This window comes from Thamnophis elegans, chromosome 12 (genome assembly GCF_009769535.1).
Source record: "Thamnophis elegans isolate rThaEle1 chromosome 12, rThaEle1.pri, whole genome shotgun sequence".
Lineage (NCBI taxonomy): Eukaryota > Metazoa > Chordata > Lepidosauria > Squamata > Colubridae > Thamnophis > Thamnophis elegans.
Genome location: NC_045552.1, coordinates 20,030,629 through 20,054,614, shown reverse-complemented (window position 1 = coordinate 20,054,614; position 23,986 = coordinate 20,030,629). Strand labels below are relative to the sequence as shown.

At 38.1% G+C, this 23,986-nt stretch overlaps 1 protein-coding gene across 2 annotated transcripts in view; it reads left to right on the top strand.

Moving 5' to 3' along the window:
- MACO1 (macoilin 1) overlaps nucleotides 1-23,986 on the top strand; it is a 63,945-nt gene that overhangs the window by 5,401 nt on the left and 34,558 nt on the right. For both annotated transcript variants that reach the window (XM_032227237.1, XM_032227236.1), the window contains exons 2-5: nucleotides 16,570-16,711; nucleotides 18,296-18,422; nucleotides 21,127-21,250; nucleotides 22,095-22,273. In XM_032227237.1, the coding sequence (XP_032083128.1) occupies nucleotides 16,570-16,711; nucleotides 18,296-18,422; nucleotides 21,127-21,250; nucleotides 22,095-22,273 (572 nt within the window). The remainder of the gene's footprint in view (nucleotides 1-16,569; nucleotides 16,712-18,295; nucleotides 18,423-21,126; nucleotides 21,251-22,094; nucleotides 22,274-23,986) is intronic.

Here is a 23,986-nt window from a genome sequence, read left to right as displayed (position 1 = left end):
CCCTCGTGTTGTCAAACAATGTCATATTGTAATCTCCTACTTACTTTATGTTTATCCCAAAACTCACCTCATGGAAAGGCTATGGATTCTATTTTGATTCTTACTACTAGAACTAAGCTGAAGCCTTGCATGATTTCTATCATTAGATTCCTTCCTCTCACTTCCACTCCATTTTTCAGTTTCCCTGCTCTTTGTAGTGGGATTTATTGATAGATTGTATTATATAGATGAATAAATCATTAATAAAGACCAGATGGGATAGTCATTGGAAGAAAAAAATCCAGTTGATGCCAGCCAAACAAATGGAGTATATCATACTACCTTGGCACTCTGCTGCAGTAGCCAAATGGATGTACATAGCAGTGGTAATACTTCTAAATTGCTGAAAACCTATTCCTAAGCCTTCCCCCTCCCCCATTCCAAAATAGTACTCAAAGTCCTTTGCTATGTGACTGGCAAGATCAGGATCTCTGCTGCTGTTTTAGAAAAATAAACGTAAGGCTCCATTGGCATAGGACATGTTGCTCAGGCTTGTGTGCAAAATTTTCCTCTTTTTTTTCTCCTCTGAGAAAAAGTGTTGACACTTCAGTCATATATATAATATGAATGCAAATTATTTGTTATTCAGCAATGTAGATTTCACTTTTAAAAAGTTTTATCAAATCATAGTTAATCAGGGTTTCCCTTCCTCCCCAAAATTCTTTCCATTTAAAAAAATGAAATGATAATTTGGGTATCAAATAAACAAATGCATTCTTCTACATTGAAGGGCCGCTGTGGCTCAGTGGCTAAGACACTGAGCTTGTTGATCAGAAATGTTGGTGGTTCAAATCCCTAGCGCCATATAATGGAGCGAGCTCCCATTACATGTCCCAGCTTCTGCCAACCTAGCAGTTTGAAAGCATGTAAAAATGCAAGTAGAAAAATAGTGACCACCTTTGGTGGGAAGGTAACAGCGTTCCATATGCCTTCGGCGTTTAGTCATGCCAGCCACATGACCACTGAGACGTCTTTGGACAGCGCTGGCTCTTTGGCTTTGAAATGGAGATTAGTACTGCTCCTTACCAGATTTTTAAATTGTGTAATTCCAACATTTCTGATGCAGCCCTGTATTCATTTTTTGGGAGAGGATCTTTATATTTTTATACATAGGTCAGTTATCAGATCAGTTCACTTTTCATTATTTCTCAAATTAAGGAGAATCAAACAAAAGTACAGTAGGTTGTGGTCATGGTGGTCTTTGGACTTATAGACCTGCTTTCAAATATACTTTGCTATGAAATTTTTATCATTCGATTAGGGGTTTTTTTTGCAACAGGAAGTGTAAGTGGTGAGACATAGCAGTATCTAAATTGGAAAGGCACCACACTTATATGTAGTAGGAGATTCTTTGAGCAAGGACTACTTTAGTATAGGATGAGTTCTGCTTTGATTTTGCATGAAATGTTCATGTTGTATTTGTGCCCAGGCTAGATCATACACAATTCTGTATTACAAAGAGGCAGATCCGTTAAGTTAAATCAGGCAAAATGAGAGAGATGGGTGGCTAAGAAATGCAAAATATAAATAAATACAATCAAAGCTATGGAATCAATGTTATATTGTAAAAAAACCAAAAACCCATGACATTATAAGCTATAACATATTGAAGTCTAAAGCTTATCCACAACCATTTCAAGGACTGATTATGCTCATGATAATGATAGCTTTTTTTCTGCACAAAAATACTAAACGATGCACCTCAAATGGATAGTCCAGAAGGTTGTACATGTGAGGTTTTGAACCTGGTTTTCTGAGAACAGCAATCAATAACAGTGTTAGAGAGATAAGGACAGTTACAGATCTGATCTTACATCATGTCCATAGGCTCTTCCGTGTACTGGTAACCACAATTACCACTAGGCATGTTGCAACAGTTATGTTGCAATTGTTGCAACAATTGTATTTCCAATTGTTGTTTAATCGTTACTTTCTAAGTATCAAATACAAGATATGCTTTAAACTGTGGGTGTAATTAGGGCAACAGAATACCAGACTAATGAAGAATAATTATAAAGGTATTCTATGCTAAGATTTAAGCTTGCTTAATGATGATTGTTAATACTATCTTCAGCAAAGCCACTAAATTCTGGATCTATTTTTTAAGGTGGAGTTTTCTTGATGTTCGTTTGGCACAGGGTTATTTCTTTGATATAAGAAAATGGGAGGAATATTGAGTTTAGCTATATGGCTAAAAGATTCTTGAAGAGAAATTGCAAGTGTTCAGAAAGAACTGTGGAGCAGATTGTTGAAAATCATAGGCTGTGATAATGTACTGATTCTATTTATAGTACACTTGGCCTCTGTATGTAGTGGGTAGTAGGTAGAAGCAAATGAATGTAGAATAGATATTACCATATTGTGAAAAGCCTTTTATGGGTAATATTAAAGCATTGGGATTCCTGCACTGATCTCAATGCAGAGTGCAATTCTGAGCCTTTCCGAGTACATGGCTTTATAATTTAATTTGGATTAATATGTTTTCCAGTCTAGGAGCCTACTCAAGTTGGGTCACAGAATCAAGAAATCATCTTAGTGCTGCAGATCTGGAAATCAGTTGCCACTTTGGAGAGATGCCACTCTAAATTTCCTTAGTTCTAAAGGGAGGAATGGCCCAGCCAGACTGTGTGATAACACAGACGTTTTTGGCGGAGTGCCTTGGCAAGAAAATTGAAAAAAATCTAAGTGGTTGGCTTTGAAATGTCTTGCACAGCTGTTCATACTTTCTTACTCCTCGTCTGGCCATTTTTGGTCATCTCTGATTCTGTGGCTAGAATAAAGCACATGAGCTGCTGCATGGCAATCACTTGCTAAGTAGTATGTTTTTTTGTAAAAACATTTTTTTGGATCTTGATTGCTTGGTCTAGTGCCATGATGGCGAACCTATGGCATGCATGCCAGAGGTGGCACACAGTGCGTACTTGGTCTGGAAAAGGTTAGCCATCACTGGAGTAGTGTCTTGGTTTATCTTAAGCACTGAATATACATCTACTCTATAGCAGTACTGTCAAATGTACTGGCTGAGGAATTATGGGAGTTGAAGACCACACACCTGAAAGATGCTGAGGCTGAGAAACCTTGCTCTGAAGTATTCATCTAGGTTGATGAATAAATGCAGTTCAGAAATGATAAAATGTTCCCATTTGAATAGAGCTAAAATGTTATGGGAACATTCTTCTGAATTTACAAGACGATTCTAGAGCACATTAGTTATGTCCGTTGCATCTCAACTGCTTTGTTTTAGAAAAAATAATAATGGGATGCCAAAGTTTTGATTCTTGTCTTCAATTCTTTCAGTCCCATGTGTGTCTTCAAAAATAGAGAATCAGACTGCTTTATCTGAACTGTTACCTTTTTTTTAATGCTGTACTTCTGTCAAGAAAACAACATCAATGTGGACATGTAGGCCTCAGAGATAAAGTACAGCAAGGAGGCCTTATTTTTTGTTTTTACCAATAGCTTTTGTAGGTATATCTTGCTGACACGTTATAAATTGCTTTGTAAAATAAAGGTTTAGCAATGGAAGTACAGGTAGTCCTCGGCTTATGATCACAATGGAGCCCAAAATTTCTGTTGCTAAGTGAGACAGTTAAGTGAATTTTGCCCCATTTTGCAACCTTTCTTGCTCGAGTTATTAAGTGAATCACTGCACTTATTAAGTTAGTAGCACAGTGAAGTGAATCTGGCTTTCCCATTGACTTTGCTTGTCAGAAGTTTATCACATGACCCGGGGGGGGATTCTGCAATGCTTGTAAGTGTAGAAAACAGTCATTCACCATTTTTTCCAGTGCTGTTGTAACTTTGAATGATCACTAAAGGAAGACATAAGTCGAAGACTATCTGCATTTTTTTAAAAAATTATATCACCCATCCTAGCTTTGTAAGTTACAGTTTTAGGAAAAAGATGCAAGAACTGTATTTTTCGGAGTATAAGACACACCTTTTTCTCTCAAAAAAGAGGGTGAAAAGCCGGGTGCGTCTTATACACGGAATATAGCATTTTTGGCCTACTGAAAACCTGTCCCCTTTGCAAAAATGGACATGCAGAGGGTTTGGAAGGCTTGCAAAGTGCTCCTGAGGGCTGGTGAGGGCCATTTTTGCTCATTTTTGCCCACTGAGCCCCGAAGAGCACTCTACAAGCCTCCCAAAGCCTCTGCATGCCCCCCCCTTTTTTTTGCAAAAAGGCCTGGTTTTTGCTCGTTTTTGCCCCCCCCCCCCCCCAATCCCCAGGAGCACTCTACAAGCTTCCCAAAGCTCTGCATGCCCCCCCCCCCTTTTTTGTTGCAAAAAACGTGTGCAGAGGGTTTGGGAGGCCTGCAGAGTGCAAAAAAATTTTTTTTAATTGATCTCTTCAAAGTCATGGTGTGCCTTATAGTCTGAAAAATATGGTAATCTTATTCAGGGTTTGAATATTGTTAACCAGGATAGGGAATGCTCCTGACTTGCCTTGGAGCAGCAGCAGATTTGATGTACTCACACTGTAGCTGCACTTCAAATGCAGGCCACATCGCAGGTGAAGTAGTGTGATGAGCTTGTGATGAAAGCCATAAGAGAATCCTTCTTTCCTTGTCACAACTGGACACATGCCCACAAGAATCTCTGTGTAATGAATAGTTTCTTTCCTAAGGAATCCCTTTAGAGCAGAGCAAATAGGAACGATAAGCCCTTAGGGTTGGCAGTGGCAAAGCAGATGGAGTTCCAAATTCTTCTAGTAGAATTTAAGAAGTTGCATTAGTTATATGGTTTCTAATAAGGTGCATGCAAAAATGAAACAACAGAAAAACAAGTAAAAACTGCCCATTTAAATAGAGTGTTATTCAAGATTGTCCAGGATTTTGAAATAGATCATTAATATGGTGTTTCTTTGCTAGCGTATATAGGATTGGTAATCCTAGCTTCAATTGTACTCATAAATAATCTTTTGTACAGTGATGCTTATAGTTACTGCCTCCATTTTCTTCAACTTGCTAAACATTCCCTATTCTTTGGGGACAGAAATTTCTATGGTGAAAGAATGGGAGCCTATTTTCCAATGTTTCATGGTTGCTTAGATTAAGTTGTAGGTCAAGAATGAAAAACTTTTGGTCTATGAGGAATTGAACAAGTTCCTGTCTCTTTTATATCCCTGGTGCTAGTTTTCCCCATAGAGAAAAGAGTGGAGCAAAGTAGATATGTCCTTGCAAAGACACCAGTTTACAATCTGTGTAGATGCCAATACAGATGGGTCTTTCCTTGGGTAAAAAAAATATTCTTCTGCCCCACACTCCTGTAAACATAATTCAGCATCTATTTTATGCTAATCTTTGCCTTCAGAATAAGCACATGATATAGTTCTGCAGGTAGTGTGATTTCAGAATGCAGGTAATCCATGAGGCAAATTGGGATACCCTAATATATTAGCATGTCATAAGGCAAGGGTGTCAAACTCAAGGCCTGGGGGGGATGGATCCAGTCTGCCGGGTGCTTAGATGTGGCCCACGGAGCTGCCCTGGAGGTTCCACCACAAAACCGCGGTAGACAAAAGCGCGCTCAACGAAAGCGCGTACGTGACGTCATCACAGCGCGATGAAAACATCGCGCTATGAGCGGTAAATTTAAAATTAAAGCGAAAACCTTACCCTAACCCCCCCAAACCTAACCCTAAACCTAACCCTTAACCTAACCCTAAACCTAACCCTTAACCTAACCCTAAACCTAACGCTAAACCTAACGCTAACCCTTAACCTAACGCTAAACCTAACCCTAACGCTTAACGTAACCCTAAACCTAACCCTTAACCTAACCTTAACCCTAAACCTAAAGCTAACCCTTACCTTTATCTGAATCGGCTTGCTTTAATTTTATTTTAATTTCAATTTAATTTATTTTTAATTTTTTTTGTCGCGCTGCTGATGGCGTCAGGTACGCGCTTTCGTCGAGCGCGGTTTTGTCTACCACGGTTTTGACGGGTCACGGCCCTGGAAACATGGTGCCTCTGCCAGCAAAAACAGAATTTAGGAGGGCCGCCATTTTCGCTGGCAGAGCACTCGGGCCGCTACAGGCACCCCCGCCACGAGTGATGCCAAGCTGACCATGCCCCCTGGCCATGCCCTCCCCATCCCCCCAAGGTCAAACACAACCATGATGTGACCCTCAATGAAATCAAGTTTTACACCCCCTGCCATAAGGAACTTTGTAGCCTCACCTTCTTTCAGGGGTCAATGACAGTTTGCCATAGCCATCTCACTACAGCCAACTCACCATGGCCAGCTTGCTGCAGCCAACTCGCCACAGGACAACTTACCATGCCCAACTCACCACAGGAAACTTGCAAATATCAAAGAAAGGGTGGAGTAGACTAATTTAATTTAATTTAAATATTTTTAAATTTATTTTAAATAATTAAATTGAATTGTTAAATTGTCCTATGGTGAGTCTCCTATGGCGAGTTGGTCATGGCAAATTGTCCTACAGCAAGTTGGCCATGGTGACTTGGCTGCAGCTAGTTGGCCATGGAGAGTTGGCTGTGGTGAGTTGTCCCATTTTGTCTTTCAAACCAGTTGGGATTTTCAACATACTTATGGCCTGAAAGGATGCCATCTGGAGGATAATACGCCATGTGTCTTTTCTGAATGCATTATTGTTGGAGAATAATTCTCTACAGTGTCTAAATTTGCTTTCTTAATGCCACATCTGATATGCAGTTGTGCTCTGGTAGGAGCTTATAAACAACCACACCCTTATGGGAATTAAGAATTGCCTCAAGGAAGACCCGAGAGGAGCCTGGCAAAAGCTTGCTCAGTATCCAACTCCCCCTGTGGCCACAAATAACTATCATGTGTGAAAGGAAGTGGTGGATAAAAAAAATGCTAATAGATAGTAACATCTGTGCCTTACTGGCAAATCTGCTTTGATGTGAGATGACTGCTTCTTTTGTTCAGTAGCTTTATACTGCAGAAATTTTAGTGACTAATAATACATAATGCAGTGAATATTGGTAAATACTAAAATATCCTTTCATGGATTATTTTTTATATTAGATTATTCCACTCCCACCACATGTTTGCATTTATTTAAAACCTGACATCTGAACTTCTTTTGCAATTAAACCTGACAGAGCTAGTCATTACATTCTTCTTGCTTGTTGTAGAACCTTTTGTATATAGCAAAGTGTGTTTGTGGCAAAACTGCAATTTATTTGACTTTTGTTGAGTAGAACATAATTATTTCCATTTCTTTGTCAAATAGACATGTTTGTTTTAGAATGGCTTAATGCCATTTGATACGTATTTCTCCCTGGCTCTTTATTTTTCCTTGATCTGTGATTTTTAATGTTTATATTTGAAAAAAAAGATGTCTTGGGATCCTTAACTTTTGATTTCAAATATGATGAATGGTTCTGTTGTATATCTTTGTTATTGTGCAGGTAGTAGTGCTTAATGACTAGCTCTGTCAGGTTTAATTGCAAAAGAAGTTCAGATTTTATTTCCATTCCTCTGTCATATATCATGAAATATGTATTGCAGATCATTGGACAATTTGCTTCCTTCACAAATGAAGCATCCATCCCTCTAACATTAGCATTTTCCATGAAGCCTAGAAAATCTAGATAGAATGTCATCACAGCAGTTCCCGACAGCTCTGGTTGCTTCTTGGCAAACGGAATTTGTCCATAAGCAAAGAATCTTGTTCAATAATTTTTCTTGAGCCTGTTAGAAAATTCCATGCTTTGGCTTACTCATTTTCATTGTTTCCTTTATGTAAACCTGTCTGTCAGTTACTTATTCTGTTCCGGTGTTTTTCACACTCAACAGCTTTAAAATTTATGGATTTCAACTACTCAGATTCCCTGCCAAGCCTGTTGGATTGGGAATTCTGGGAATTGGACGTCTAAATATTTTAAAATTGTGGAGGTTGGTAAATACTGTTGTATAAGGAGAAAATATGGAGATTAACTTGTTAATTAGTCTGTTACATATCTGGTGAATACCTCACTTTTCTTCCCAGAATTCAATGTGACAAAAGTATATCTGCTTCCTCCAGAAGTTTTATACCACCACGCTTTGAGGTCAGTTGGGCTATGACCAGTGCAAATCATTTGGTGAGCTTCTTTCAGGAGGCACTTGAACCTCCTGGGCCTCTGCAAACCTAGTCCCACTGTACTAGCTCAACTACAGGTAATTCTCAACTTACAACCACAATTGAGCCCAACATTTATGTTGCTAAGAGAGAAATTTGTTAAATGAGATTTGCCCCATTTTACGACTTTTCTTGCCACAGTTATTAAGTGAATCGCTGCAGATGTGAAATTAGTAACATGGTTGCTAAGTGAATCTGGTTTTCCCATTAGAAAACCAGATTCCCTGTTAGAAGGTGGCAAAAGGTGATCACTTGACCCTGGGTCACTGCAACCATCATAAATGTGAGTCAGCTGTCAAGCATCTGTATGTAAATCATGTGACTATGGGGATGCTGCAACAGCCGTTAAATGTGAAAAATGGTCACTTTTTTCAGTGCCATTGTAACTTTGAATAGTCACTAAGCGAATTGTTGTAAGTCAAGGACTACCTATTATACTCTTTTTGGTAAAATAGGCCTGCCTCTCCCATGGGAGGGAGTGGTTCTTTTATTGGTGTTTCCATCTTTCCATCAACCATTAACTAAAAAGACACACATTCATTCATATCACTGTGACCATGTTTGAGTAATATGACAAGTCATTTTATGGCTTATTGACAAACAAGCAGAATAGCTAAAAGATTGTGGGGGACTGGATGTGTGGTTTAATTTGTCATTCAGAAAAAAGATGCTAATAACAAGGAACAGCCAGAAAGCAAGTTGAGAGTACTGCACATTATTGAGATAGTTGAACAAAATCTTCTCCCTCTTTTGATGTTAGAAAATGCCTGGAAATTTTAAGAATAAATCTTAACTTCTGTCCAAAACCTATTAGTAACCAAGTCCACAAACATTTGCTAACTTGCAAAATCCTTCACCAGCTTTCTGGGGCTGGCAGAGGAGATACTTGGTATATTTCTGTCTTGGATGTAGGAAGAGCTCTTTCCTTTGGCAGCTCACTTATTTCTCTGCTCATTAAAGAGAAAGGTAGCTCTTTCATTCATCCTCTGCCACCTGTTCACCCATCTGTATAGAATTACCTGAACTTTTTTTTTTTTTTTTTTTTTTTTTTGGTGCCTTCAGGTCATTCCTGACTTCTGTCAACTGCCTGGACAAGTCTATGCACTTTTCTTGGCAAGACTTTTGGAAGTAGTTTACCATTGTCTTTTTCTTAGGAAAAACAGGGACTGGCCTAAAGTTATTGTACAAAGAAGGTTTTATGCTAGAAGGGCCGGACTAGAACTTGTCTCCCATTGTGTAGCCAGATGCCTTAAAGCTTAAACCATTACACCAAACTGGCTCTCTCCATGCGTTTACCCACATCAACTTATTCACTTTATTTATCAGGCTAATGTTTTTTATGCCCTTTTTCTAAACCTGGATGTATAGCCAATTTTTGTATGAAATAACTTGGTTGATTAACATGACAACAAACTAAAGATGAAATCAAAATTGGAACTGAACAGGTTTTGGCCATGTTTAAATTTTTCCACAGAACTTATTCATCTCCTTTTCAATAAGGGTTAAGTGTTTCTAATAATGAACAAATATTTATTAAGAGAATAAACTGACCATATTGGAGATTCAGTAATGTTTTTATAATTAAATAAGTAACTGCATTAATAGAAGACAACTTCAAATTATGGTGGAATGCTTCCTACATTAAAAACAGGGAGGGGTTAGATTCCGTTAACTAGAAGCCTACTTCCTCATGGTACTTCAATAATGTTAAATATATTTTTATACTGTTTTCCATTCCATTTTAAAAGAATTTGCAATGAAAGTAATAAATATTAAAATAGAACATTATACCATTTTGTCTCAAAGATTGGAAATGAACTTCATGACATTGTAAATAAAAAGTAAATGCAAAGATCAGGAGTACCGTAGTATTGTTTCTTTATGTAAAACTTTTCTGCTTCCTGATGCAGTTGATTTTTAAAAATTAATTAGACCTACTGTTGGGAATATTTATTTGCTGCTGAATATAATACCCCTTATTGTAGTAGATAATATACTCTGAAATTTGTGTTCCTTGGAGACTATCCTAAGCTAGTGTTTCTCAACATCAACAACTTTAAGATGTGCAGACTTCAATGCCTAGAATGCCAGCTGGGGAATTCTGGGAATTGAAATCCACACATCTTAAAACTGCTGAAACTGAGAAACATTGTCCTAAGCATTTTCCTTTGAGAAAAATTACCTTTAGGGTACTGATTAGATGTTATGGGCAAGCTAAGTTGGAATAGGTGAAGTTTGTACAATAACACAAACTTCACGTCTGTTCTTTCTGCGTGCATTTTTCTTACAATATATCTGGCCTAAGATCAGTCATTTTAATAAAAATGAAGAAAATTAACTGCAATCTAATCTATCTATCAGAAGCTTACATTAATATTTGCTGATAGATACTAGCCCTGCAGCTCTTCTTTCTGCAATGAGAGAATACAGCGTTTCAATTTCAGCTGTTCATGTGTTCTAAGGGAAGAAAGTTTAAATCCAGTTACTTTTTGACTATGATGTTCTGAAAAAGCATTACACTGAGTGCTGTTTCTAGGAACTCAGTTTCTATAACACAGAGTTTACAATATCAAGTTTGTAATTCAGCAATAATTCCAGTATAAGAGAAAGGTTTTATCTTGCCAAAGAAGCCTTAGAGCAGAATTTGTAGGTTTTGATATTATTCTTATTAAATAACAGCTTCCTATAGGAATGGAAATTCCCTATGCTTTTATTTGCTACATAACAGTTTTCATTTTTGCAGATAGATGCTTTTGTATGGCTCTCTAACTTCCATATTTGATCCACACCTACACTATCCAGTATTTCTGTACTCTGTCTTTGTTTTCTCTTGCATTCCCAATGAAATAATATTTAAAGCATTATTTGTTTAAATTTCACCACTGAAGGTAATTGATTCTGTAAACATGAGCATGACAGATTGGAAAAGTTTGCTGGATTAATTCTAATGTAATGCCCAGGGAGACAGACAGAAACTGTTTCCATCATTGACCAATTAAAATACATTCAGTTAAACAAAGCATAGTTAACCCCTAATTTTAAGGATTGTTGGCAACCATTTGTGGGCAAAACTTAGACATAATGTAGCAGAATTTTGCTACTTTTAGAGAAATAGATTTGTCCTAGTTATCTAACAAATAATGCAAGTAAAAATTATTGGCGTGCCCAGGAAATTTAGTTTAAAAAGGGGTAATCAACAGGTGGTGAATGTCCCTGTAGAACTGACAATACAAAATAACATGTGCTAGGGTTTCTATGGCACCTGTGTCACAGGGGCAGTATCAAGTTTCAAAAAGGGTTTTCTCATATTTCCCTTCCAAAACAACTGGAGAAAATATACCCCAATCAAGGAATTATCAAGACAAACAAGCTGACAGTAAACAACAACCTATTCAAGGAACCACCAAGCCTCACACCAGCATGACAAGACTAGCCACTATTATATAAACAGAAAGCGCTTCCTTTTAGCACTGATGATGTTAGTTAGTTAGGTAATGAAATGTCTGCAAGAAATCAACAAAGCTCATAGCACCAAGGACTCCCCACAGAAAATATTAAATTGGGCTAAAGATAAGGCATACCTGAATTTGGAGACTGTGATATAATATAAATATGAAGGTGGTTTAGGTGCTTAGTTTATAATTATTACAAGTATACAATTAAATTACAGCCCTATATCTAAGATCCTTTGCCTTAATATTGATCTAGCTTGATCTAGCTTTAAAGTAAACATGGCATCACTGGAAAACCCATTTTATATGCCAAGACATGGTTTTGGGGCTGTACTCTTGCTCACGCCATCCTCTACTTTGCGTTAATTCTTGATTTTCAGCTCTCCGGGTCTCCAGATCTCAGCCTGCAATCTCAACTACGGTTTGTTAAAGAGAGGAAATTATATAAGGATAGAGAGCATTAATGCTTTATGTTTGATTGGATCTGCTAATGCTAAGTGCTACATCTGTGATTCGGTATTGCTATTACAGCATGTTTCTTGCTGGTTTAGTGTCTTGACCTGAGGTCATAAATTGAGTGAGATGATGCTTTTTGAGATGTAATTGGATAGGTTAAGAATCTTAACTTCATAATTCCCTTGATAGTGACTTCATAGGGCAGTATTGTGGCATAGAAAAAGAACTGAAGAAAGGAAATCCCTGATTTCTTTCTGGGATCGTAGATGTAAGGAGATTTTCTTCTGTTTTCTCTTCATTTCCAACATTCTCACATTTCCTTCTTGTTTCCTTTACTCTGTTTTGGTTAAATGTATATAGAGGCAAATAGTACTTTATCAGGCTCTTGGCTTTTTCTCTTTATCTCCTATGCAAATTTCTTCTCACTTTTTGGCTTTGCTTTTGCTATGAAGATGCAGTTTACTGGCATTGCCCTCAAATGTTGTTCCAATCTATCTCTATAAAGACAATCCTAATACACAGGGATTCCCTTTTCTATGGTATAATCTGCATTGCATATAAAGCCGAGTCTGGGTTTTTAAAAATGTTTGAAATAGTAATTTCTCCCCTCTTTTTGGACAAATACAGTATATGGAACATAAATGTTTACAATTTCATCACTCTCTTTCATATGTGTTATATAGTCATCTTTAAAATAAATTACTTCATTGTATTTATGAGGGTATTTGTCTTCATTTTCAGGGTATGATTACTTTGGAAGTGAAGAAAATGCATGGACACAATATTCTTTCATTTAAAGGATGCGTAATATTAATTTTGCAGTAACTTTCATTTCATTAACATTTAAGTTTGCCTTAATTCATTTAGTCATCTGTTTTACATGAGCCAAGGTGGCACAGTGGTTAAGTGCAGCACTGCAGGCTACTGCTAGATCAGCAGGTCAGCGGTTCAAATCTCACCAGCTCAGGGTTGACTCAGCCTTCCATCCTTCCGAGGTGGGTAAAATGAGGACCCAGATTGTTGGGGGCAATATGCTGACTCTCTGTAAACCGCTTAGAGAGGCCTGAAAGGCCTATGAAGCGGTATATAAGTCTACTGCTATTGCTACTAGATGGAGGCTTATTTCTGAAGATTGTAATTGGGAACAGAAATCTAAAGCATTTGCTGTTGTAGTAAATGTTTAGTGATATATACATATAAAATATATATTATACTATATAGTATACTACGGTGTTTATTATATAGTAAATATTTTAACAATCTTGAGCAATTATGCCAATAATTCTAATCATGTATATAAATTATTATTCTGTTAGAGATTCCAGCATGTGCATTATCTTTTATGCTACAAACAGAAAGTAAAAAAAAACTATGGGGAAGAGTGTTTTCATCTATTATTCAAGGATAATCAGCATTTGAATGGTCAGGAAAACTTGTTTTATAACAGATAAATACTTTAAAATATTTTATTCAGCTTTTGAAATTGACAACATTGCTTTATGGGGATTGTCTGAAATGTTTTTAGTCATATGAAATAATCTTCTTAAGATACTCATATGAACTAAACTGAACAATCTGTCTGGTAAGAAAGTCCCATCAGATGGAAGGGGTGTTTTCTGGTTTAGAGGATTTGGCGTGGGGGGGGGATTGTATGTGTATATGTATTTGTTTGCTTGTTGTTTTTTGATCAGTGTTAACTCCTGGTGACTCCCTAAACCAGTTCCTACAGTTTTCTTAGCAATATTTTCACCAATGGTCATTGCTTTTTCTCTAGGGCTAAGAGGCAGGGATTAGCACTAGTCCAAAGTTATTTATCTGGCTTTATGCTAAGGCAGGACAAGAACTCACAGTCCCCCAGGTTCTAGCTCGTTGCTTTTAATCGTATACCACACTGTCCTTTCTGTTAATGATGATACTACAGTGACACTACAAGACTGCTGTGTTTCATAAATGACTTCTTTTTTTTTTTCATTTGAAGCCTATTTGAATAATGTCATGATCCATTAAAAAAACAAAAACAGAGGTCTAGAAATTTCTCAAAGCTGTCACAATCTTCAGGTTCAGACACCGGCAATGCATGCATCACTCTTGTCCTTCAGTGGCAGGAACAGTTCACCAAACAGTTCTTGTTTCGGTTCACAAATTCAATATTTCTGTGTTAATTTTCAACAAATAGCGAATCCATGCAAAAACCACCACTTACTTGAGCTAGTATACAAACAATAGTTTACTATGAGATGGTTTGCTGTGAGATCCACCTGGCTGTGCTTTGCTGTGTACTCAGACGCTGTCTTTTATAGGGCTAAGTCACCAGCAATAGCCTGCTTTCTGTTGTATGTAAACTAGATCAGTATAAATACTCCTGAACTGTGAACTGAAGAAGGCTGTAGAAAACAAATGGAGTAGGATGAAGGCTACTGAGCTAAACAAATGATCTATCCTGCAATAATGTCTCCATCTTGACTAAATTGAGTCTCAGTTAAATGACTTTCAACCAATGCAGTACTACACTCAACCACTGATCAATAACATGCAGTACAGGGCCTCTTTTGAATTTGATGGAAATCAAGAGGAGAAAAAATACTGAGTGTCATTTTTATGACAAATGGCACTTTAGCCCAAATGACCAGGTAACAGTGTCAAGTGATTTAATGTATGAGAATTAAAAGGGTACCCATCAGATTCCAAAATTCTGTTGTCTTAAGGAGTCAAATAGAATTCCTCCATTCAGTTAGAAAATAAACCCATTTCTATAAGACTATTCTCATTTCCAACCTGTGCAGCTTAGCAGGAAACAGCACTGTCAATTATATCAAAGGTTACTGTCAGTTGTTGCAAAAATGCATAATCTGAGGCCAACACATGTTCCATGAAAAGCATGGCCTTAAGGCCCTGCCCAAATTTGTCACCAGTTTGTAATTTTTCATTTAACCCCAGGGGGGAAATATTAAATTTATCAGGTGTGAGGTAAAGTAAACACTTTTTAATCAAGATAGATGCCACATTTGTCATGATGTGATCATTTGTCCCAGCTTAGCCTATTTTTGGAACCCCCCAAATGCTCCTCAAAAATCAAATGTGGCTCTTGCTCTGAAAATGTTCCTTTGCTAGGAAAATTTACAAGTCTGCATTCCCACTGTTCTGGTGACAGAAGTCATTCCCCAAGGTGAATGTTATAGCTTCAGTTCCAGAACTCTGCTTGCAATCACCCTGAAGATGGATCATAAAAATCATATAAATTCTATAAGAATACTCACTGGCTCCCTGGGGTGAACTTGGAAAGTGAGCTTTGAGAAAAATATGTGATACTTAGTAAGTAATTCATAAATTAGTACAATGATAGGAGAAGCTGATTGTTAGGGGAAATGAAGTATTACAAGTAGCTGCCTATCCACTGAATTATTGATAATAAAAAAGAATCAATTCACATAATTTTGTAGTAGAAACTGGCAGTTTTTGATACAGAAAAAAATGTGAATTTAGGCATCTACAAATAAAGATGCACCCAAGTCTGATGAAATCAATACTGTTGGGCAGATACCTTAGCAAAGATAATGGCTCGCTTCCAACATCAACAGGGCTAAGCTCTTCCTGCCAATGAGAATGAAAAAGCAAATTTTCCCTTTGTAAGTTACTTACTGTCATGTGTAAATCAGAAACTCTGTCTCACATCTTACAAATAAGCCAAATATTGGAAGCCAAGGACACACCACTTCTAACTCCGATTTGTTAGAAAAACAAGCCAAGGCTAACAGGCACATTTAAAAAAAATTCCTTAATCAGAAAAGCAAGTGGAAACAGCCAAGCAGCAGGCAGCGCCATGATGTGGAAACCTAACCCCCAGATAATAGCTTTTACTCGAAAAGGAAGTTTGCTTTTAACAGACCCACCTCACTGTAAGTTTTGTTGATTCTTCAATATCAAATAGACTATTTTTTATGCCTGCTACTGATTATCTGAGCATTTATCGGAACTGGGATATGTATTATATGCCACTAAACCATATAATTTCCGTCTGATTCAGTATAATCTGTATTTTGCATGGACTGCAAACGGAGCAAAATTTCAGCGTTTCTGCATCTTTGTGCAGAAGGCAAATAAAGGAGCATTGCAGATTGATATCACAGGACCATAATTCAAATTACAACTATGGCAGACATGCTTCATTTTGAAAGATGAAAGTGCTGAACGTTGAAGTTATTCTCCGGAGGGCAAAAACAGAACACAGGCACTTCTAAAAAAAGTTTTTAGAAGTTTTATTCCATCAGCTCCTTAAATGTCCCTTCTCTACCAACTGTCTATGTACTTTTGTTGCCTTTTGTATAACACAGTGTAGATTTATGTTCACAAATTTAAGTTATATAACTTTTTTTGTTTTTACTTGACCTTTCCTTCTGTGTTTATTAATACAGAGCCATATGTGCTTATTTTGAATAAGAAATGAAATCATCCTGCTACTTTGCCTACATGCAAAACTAGTGTTTTTTTCCTTCTTTCTTTTCAGTACTTTTCTGTATCTGAAGTTCCTGGTAGTTTGGGCTCTCGTGTTGGTGGCTGACTTTGTTTTGGAATTCAGATTTGAATATTTGTGGCCATTTTGGCTTTTCATCCGGAGTGTTTATGATTCCTTCAGATACCAGGGATTGGTATGTATAAATATAGAAAAACTACTTATCTGTTTATTATTACTAGCATTAGCATTAGTAGCTCTCCAATGTATCTCTCAGTTGGAGTCCTGTTTGATATATAGCTCTGAAAAAAATCTTTGCAAAAAGAGGAGGAGTGCTTGTCTCTATTTCCAGCTGCAGAACATTCCCTTCTGCTATCCTGGGTGCTGCTTTAATAAGGTCCCTTGCTGTTCAGAAGCAACTTTTATCCAAGGGTTGAGGGACTTCAAGGGGGTAAGGACTTCTGGTGTAAGCAGCTCTTTGGATTGCAGGCTTTGGATCTAATATATATTTTGAGAACACCAAGTAATATGAGACAAAAGAATGGGAAAAATACAGACAGACTGTCTCTCAATATCTAATAGTCATTTGTCTCATAGTTACCAAACATGGATAATACTGGATTTTAATGGTCATTATAAGCAGAGAAATAACCTTTCGTATGTTGCAGACACGCTTAAGAGCACCGCAGCAAAAACATTTGAAAAGCGCATCTCTTTTGCCAGATTTCTAATAATAGAATAACAGAATAGGTTTATAGTTTTAACTTTTGGGAATTTAAAAAAAAGTTCGCATCCATGAAGATTTTCCTGGGTGGAAAGAGATAAATCAAATATATGGATTTTAGTTTAGCAAGAAACTTTATGCCTCTGGATAAAAAAAATCCTAATTGCTTATTGTCTTTCCCTTTTCTTTCAGTCAGCTTTTACGCAATAGCAATCTCTTTCTTTTTACACATTGTTCTATGAGTATAAATTGAATAATTGAAAATAAATAGATAATATTTAATCTGCTTAAAGGCCAGCATAAGATTTAAAAAATAATCAATAGGAATTTATCCAACTAGCATACTCTGGTTCAAATTGCTACCTTACTTACAATGCAGAGTAAATTTATCTAGCAATTGCCTTTGTGTTCTGAAAAATAAAAACAGTGGCTCAGTTCATACAGAGCAATGTTTTTCAATCTTAGCCGCTTTAAGCTTTGTGGACTTCAACTCCCAGAATTCCCCAGCCAGTATAGTTGTTAAGATTGAGAAACACTGATAAAGACAGACCGTGATTAAGATAAAGATAATATTTAGGTTACATTTTTGCTCCTGTGTATACTAGAGTGAATCCCATTAAATTCATGTACATTATTTTCATGCAAGAACCTTGATAGATAAACTTTTGTGGAATTCTTGTACTGTAGGTTAAAGGGTGCTTCTAGTCATTGGCTGAAACAAATTTGAATTAAAGACAACCATGCTACTCCAGCAAGTCATTCGATAAATTATACTGGCAAACATTCAGAATTCCATGTGAGACAAAATTAGGGGCATGACTAGTATTTACAAAAATGAAATTCTCTTCTATAAAGTTGCAATAAAATGTTAGCCGTGAAATTATTATGAATAATTAGGGGGGAAATGCTGTTATATAGCTTTCTTGGTAAAATGTTGAGTCTTTGTAAGGATGGATGCAATTGCAACGCTTTCAGTGAAATCTGTTCACTATTTTTAAAAAAGCCTAATGGACTTTCTCCTTTTCCTCTTCTCTCCAACCCTTCGATTCTCTTTAGGCATTTTCAGTATTTTTCGTTTGTGTAGCATTCACATCAAATATCATATGTCTGCTATTCATACCAATACAGTGGTTGTTTTTTGCTGCCAGCACATATGTTTGGGTACAGTATGTCTGGCATACGGGTAAGTCTTCCTATTTATTTCACTGCCTATTTAAATCTCAGAACAAGTTGTAAAATAATAATCGTTCTGTTTTTGTCTTAAAAAATCACATGTGGTCCCTGTTAAATTGCTCTCCCATTTGCCAATGACACCAGGTTTACTCCTGAAATCTCATTACAGGTACTCCTTGACTTACAACCGTCATTTAATGACCATTTAAAGTTATAATGTCACTGAGAAAAGTGACTCTTTTTCACGAACATTGCAGCATCCCTGTAATCACATGATCAAAATTTGGACACTTGGCCACCGGCTCGTCTTTATGACGGTTGCAGTGTCCTGGGGTCATGTTATCTCCTTTTGCGACCTTCTGATAAGCAAAGTCACTGGGTAAACCAGATTCACTTAACAACCATGTTACTAATTTAAGAACTACAGTGATTCACTTAAATGACATGAGGAAAGTCGTAAAATGGAGCAAATTTATTTAGCAAATTTCTCACTTAACAATAGCAATTTTAAGCTCAGTTGTGGTCATAGGTTGAGGATTACCTGTACAGGTATTTCACAGTCTAAAATATAGAAGCTCTCTTCCAAATTATGCATAAGGTGGTGGACCTATTCGTGCACCTTATTTCTTTGTAAAATATCTTTAGTGAATGAATGTAATAGTGTTTTGGGAGAAGCTATCGAGTCACTATTCATCCATGCTTTGGCAATAATTAACTATATAATCAAAACACACCCTACCTCATAATCCACCTAGGCTCCCCAAGAGCATGAAGCAAACTCTTAGTCCCAACAAAAACCCCTTTTATTAATTCACTATGAATTCTGGTCATTCACATCCAGCAAAGTCTTTCCAGGGAGTATTTACAGTTACAGACCTTATTTGGCGTAGGGAGCTGCCAGGCCAATATCTGCAAAACTTGGCAAAGAGTCTCAGAGAGTCACTAACTAATTAGCAAACTAATTGTCTCCTGCAAACTCCCCTTTCTTCCCTCTTTTATTTCCTCTGGGAGGGGCCATTCATCGTTTGGCCTTACTCCCAAATCGACCCCTGTTCTTTAGTTTTGTTCCCTTCGTCTGGCAACTCTGTACATGTGCACACTGGGAACAGGCTCCAGCTGTTCGTCTGCCTCACTGATGTCTGACTCTGAAGGCAGCTGATAACTGTCAGATGGCTCTGGCCCCCTCTCTGCCTCCGACACAGAGCCCTCATCAGAGCCTTCATTAGACTCCAGGACTGGCCCATATCCCTCCTCAACCTCCTCACTGTCCAAATCAGCTGCCAGCTCTGCTGGCCAGTGGTGAGCCACAACACCCTATAACTTGCAAGAGCAAAAGTAACAGAAGCCTGTAGTCTTCAAATTTAAAATGTTGATTGAGAATGTCAGATCTTATGTTTTGGGATTCAACCTAATGAATTGGAAATTGTGTGGGAAGCTCTGAAGTGTCTTGATGTTTAGAATTTTTGCAGGATTCTGGCTTTGTTTTTCTTCTTATCTTTAGGTAGTAAAGTTCATTATTAACCTTACAGTAAACCATCCTTTTGATCTCCAGAAAAGTTGAAATAACCGTCCCTAATTCCTAGCAGCCAAGGCCAAGGCTGGCTGGGTGTAATAGGGGTTAAATTGTGAATATATGATGACAGAGCCCAACAATGCAGGACATGAGCTTTGCCACACAGAGGTTCAAAAGACTTTGTTTTGAATTAATGACAATTAGTTGTTAATGCTGCTTCTACATAGCTTGTTTTTGCACTGCATTCACTTAGTTCAAAGGGGGGAACTACTTTTATGACTTGTGCACTTCAACTCCCAGAATTCCTGAGCCTGAGGAATTCTGGGAGTTGAAGTTCACAGGTTATAAAAGGACCACAGTTCCCTACCCCTGACTTACCACATTTTCTGAACTATAAGACGCACCGGAGTATAAGACGCAAATTTTGAAGAGGTAAATTTTAAAAAAGTGTTTGCACTCTGCAGGCCTCCCAAACCCTCTGCATGCTTCATTTTTTTCCAACAACAACAAAAAAAGGAAGGGGCATGCAGAGCTTTGGGGGGCTTGCAAAAAAGGGCCGGTTTTTGCATTAAAAAAAGAGGGGGCATGCAGGCCTTTGGGAGGCTCTTAGAGTGCTTCTGGGGGCTGGGGAGGAGGGGGAAGCAAAAAAGGGGCCGTTTTTTGCCTTCCCCGGCCCTCAGGAGCACTTTGCAAGCCTCCCAAACCTTCTGCACGTACATTTTTGCAAAGAGGGTGGGGTTTCAGTAAGACAAAAATGCTGTATTCAGTGTAAGATGCACCCAGATTTTCACCCTCTTTTTTGAGGGAAAAAGGTGCGTCTTATACTCCCAAAAATGCGATAGTTCTTTTAGCAATGTTTGTTTATCAATTGGATGACGCAATAAGGGGTTTTGCTCCTCAGCTGACTTATTGCAGAGCTTGTGTTGAAAGGCTATGATTGCCAAAGATCAGCCCACTGGCTTCTGGGCCCACGGGAGGACTGGAAACTTGATTTCCTAATCTCAGTCCAACCTCTTAACCCCCATGTCATTTTGAGTGTCTGTGCAAAGAAGAGTAATGGATGTTAGCTTTCCTCAGTCATAGCATAGGTTTTTCCCCTTCCTAATTACCCATGCTATTTTAAGAAGTCTAATTTTCTTTCCCCCCCCCCTTTTTTTCTTTTTTTAATGTTGATGCTTGGCTTGTTTTCTGTTTCCAACAGAGAGAGGCGTGTGTTTACCAACAGTATCACTATGGATACTGTTTGTTTATATTGAAGCAGCAATCAGATTTAAGGATCTCAAAAATTTTCATGTAGACCTTTGTCGGCCTTTTGCTGCACACTGGTAAGTGCACATTCCAGTATTTTTCCTTCTCCTAAGCAATGCTTTGAAATACAGGCAGTCCTTGACTTACAACAGCTCGTTTAGTAACAATTCAGAGTTACAATGACATGGCAAAGAGTGACTTATGATCATTTTTCTCACTCCATCATGGTCATATGATCAAAATTCAGATGCTTGGCAATTAGCATGCATTTATGATGCTTGCAGTGTCCTAGAAGTCATGTGATCACCTTGACGAAGACTGGCCCAAAATCACCTAGCCAATTTTTCATGCCTAAAATGAGACTAGAACTTACAGACTCCTGGTTTCTACGCCAACACCTTAATCACTGTACCAAACCGGCACTCTGGGTTATGCTGAGATTGTATAAGCCTCAGAAAAGTTCCGTTTCCAACCATGAGCAAAATGTGTAGCTGCAGGACTTTAGTTTTTACTCTGAATTCTATTATTTTAATTCATAGATATAATAAATGTAGAAAATTAATATATTACTCTATGTGTTTTGAAACACCCATTGGGGGAAATTATAAAATCTTTCAATAATTTCAACTGCGCCTTCCCAATATTTAAAAATGGATATTCTGTTTCTCACAACAGTGAAGACTTGGCAGCTAAGTTAAACAGCAGCCATACCAAGCTCTTAGGGAATATTCACTGAACTGGATCACTGAAAAGTGACTGAATATCTGTGTCTTTCTTCTTCTGTAGACAAGTGTGCTTCTAAGGATAATTCTTTGATATCTCCATTGTGATCTCCCTTTGTCATATTCTAGAGTATTATATTAATTTGCTTAGATAATTCTGTCTTAATTAATAAAGACTGTGTTGTTTTTTCCCCTCAAGTATTGGATACCCTGTTGTGACTTTGGGCTTTGGCTTCAAAAGTTATGTCAGCTATAAAATGCGATTGCGAAAACAAAAGGAAGTGCAGAAAGAAAATGAATTTTACATGCAACTCCTTCAGCAGGCATTACCGCCTGAACAACAGATGCTACAAAGGCAAGAAAGAGAAGCAGAAGAAGGTAGGTTCTTAACACAGACTTTGGGTAGAAGTAATGGTTTGCAGCAAAAGTGCTTTTCTCAAGAGGCAACTGGACTTTTCGCTTCTCATTCAAGAAGAAGCTGAAGAAGTTTCTTGGATGAGAAACAAAACATCTTCAAAGAAAAAACAGAAAGTCCAGTTGCCTCTTGAAAAAAGCATCTTTGAGACAACTATGACCTGGATGACTGAGAATCTCTATAGACATAATGGCTTGCAGATTTGAAACCCATCTTGTGAATCAATGGTACATTCCCCCCTTCTCTTTAAATCCAAACCATGGCTTCTTCAATCAGGGAACCACAGCACAGTTTATACCAGTGATGACTAACCTTTTTGTCCTCGTGTGCCAAAAGTGCCAATGCACGTGCAACAGCACACGTGTGCGTGCAACAGCGAGTGTGTGCCCACACCACAATGCAATGCGTGCATGACCCCCTGCGCATGCATGCATGACACACACACCCCGTGCTCCCCCTGCCCTATTGTGGGCCTAGCAGGTTGGAACCTGACTCGCATGCACGGACATCTCCTGCATGCGCAGCAGAGACCTGAAAATCAGCTGGCAGTGGGAGGTGCACGTGCATGCGTGCCATAGGTTCACCATCACGGGTTTATATTAACCCCCCCCCCATATAGTCTGCAAATGCAGAGTTTCTTTTGATACATTTCATTTGCCCTTCTCTCCAAGAAGCACAGGTTGAATCTTTGGTCATGCCTCAGGATAAGTAAAGGTACATGATTCATTTTTCCTAGGAGAGACATCTGCCTTCTCCTTCTCTCTCTCTCTCTCTCTCTCTCTCTCTCTCTCTTCCTCCCCCTCTCCTTCTCCCTTGCTCCCTCTCCCTTTACCCACTCCCTCCCTCCCTCCCTCTCCCTGTCTCTCTCTCTGTCTCCTTTTTTTTCCTTGGAGCTGACAAGCTTTTAAAGGGATGGGATTACCTATGAGTAAACGTCCTATTTCTGGAATCCTCTAGATAGTGATCAATATTACAATATTGTGTGTGTGCTCCTTTGCCTAGAACTTCATGCATTTCTCTAAATAATTAAGGTCACAACATTATTTACTATGATAATGTTACTATTGATCTCCGAAATCTTGCATCCTCTGTGCCATTGCTGATTCTGCAACTCTAGTAACTTATCTGTTAATTATTTACTTATTAAACAAAGTTATATGATTGCCAACTCATATATGGTGACTCCGGGTGGAATACAGCAGCAAAAAGCCACAATTTAAATCCACCAGGTTCCTCTTTCACCACCCCCACCCTCACAACTTAGTTACAGTTAGCACCAACTAAGCACATGTTTACAGCATGTTCTTCAGTGGTTTCTACTCCAAACATCCTTGGAAGATGAATGGAGTAGATGAATGGAACATACCAGACTTCCCCAGGTTTAGTATGTGTCATACTAACCACTGAGCTGCGATGGCACAGTGGTTAGAAAGGAGTATTGCAGGCTACTTCTGCTGACTGCCGACTGCCAGCAGTTTGGCAATTTGAGTCTCACCAGCTCCAGGTTCATTCAGCCTTTCATCCTTCCAAGGTGGGTAAAATGAGGATCCAGATTGTCAATATGCTGATTCTTTAAATAGCTTAGAGAGGGCTGTAAAGCACTGTGAAGCAGTATATAAGTCTAAGTGCTATTGTTATTGCTATTGTTGCTAGTGGTTAGGCCTTCCAAATTGTCT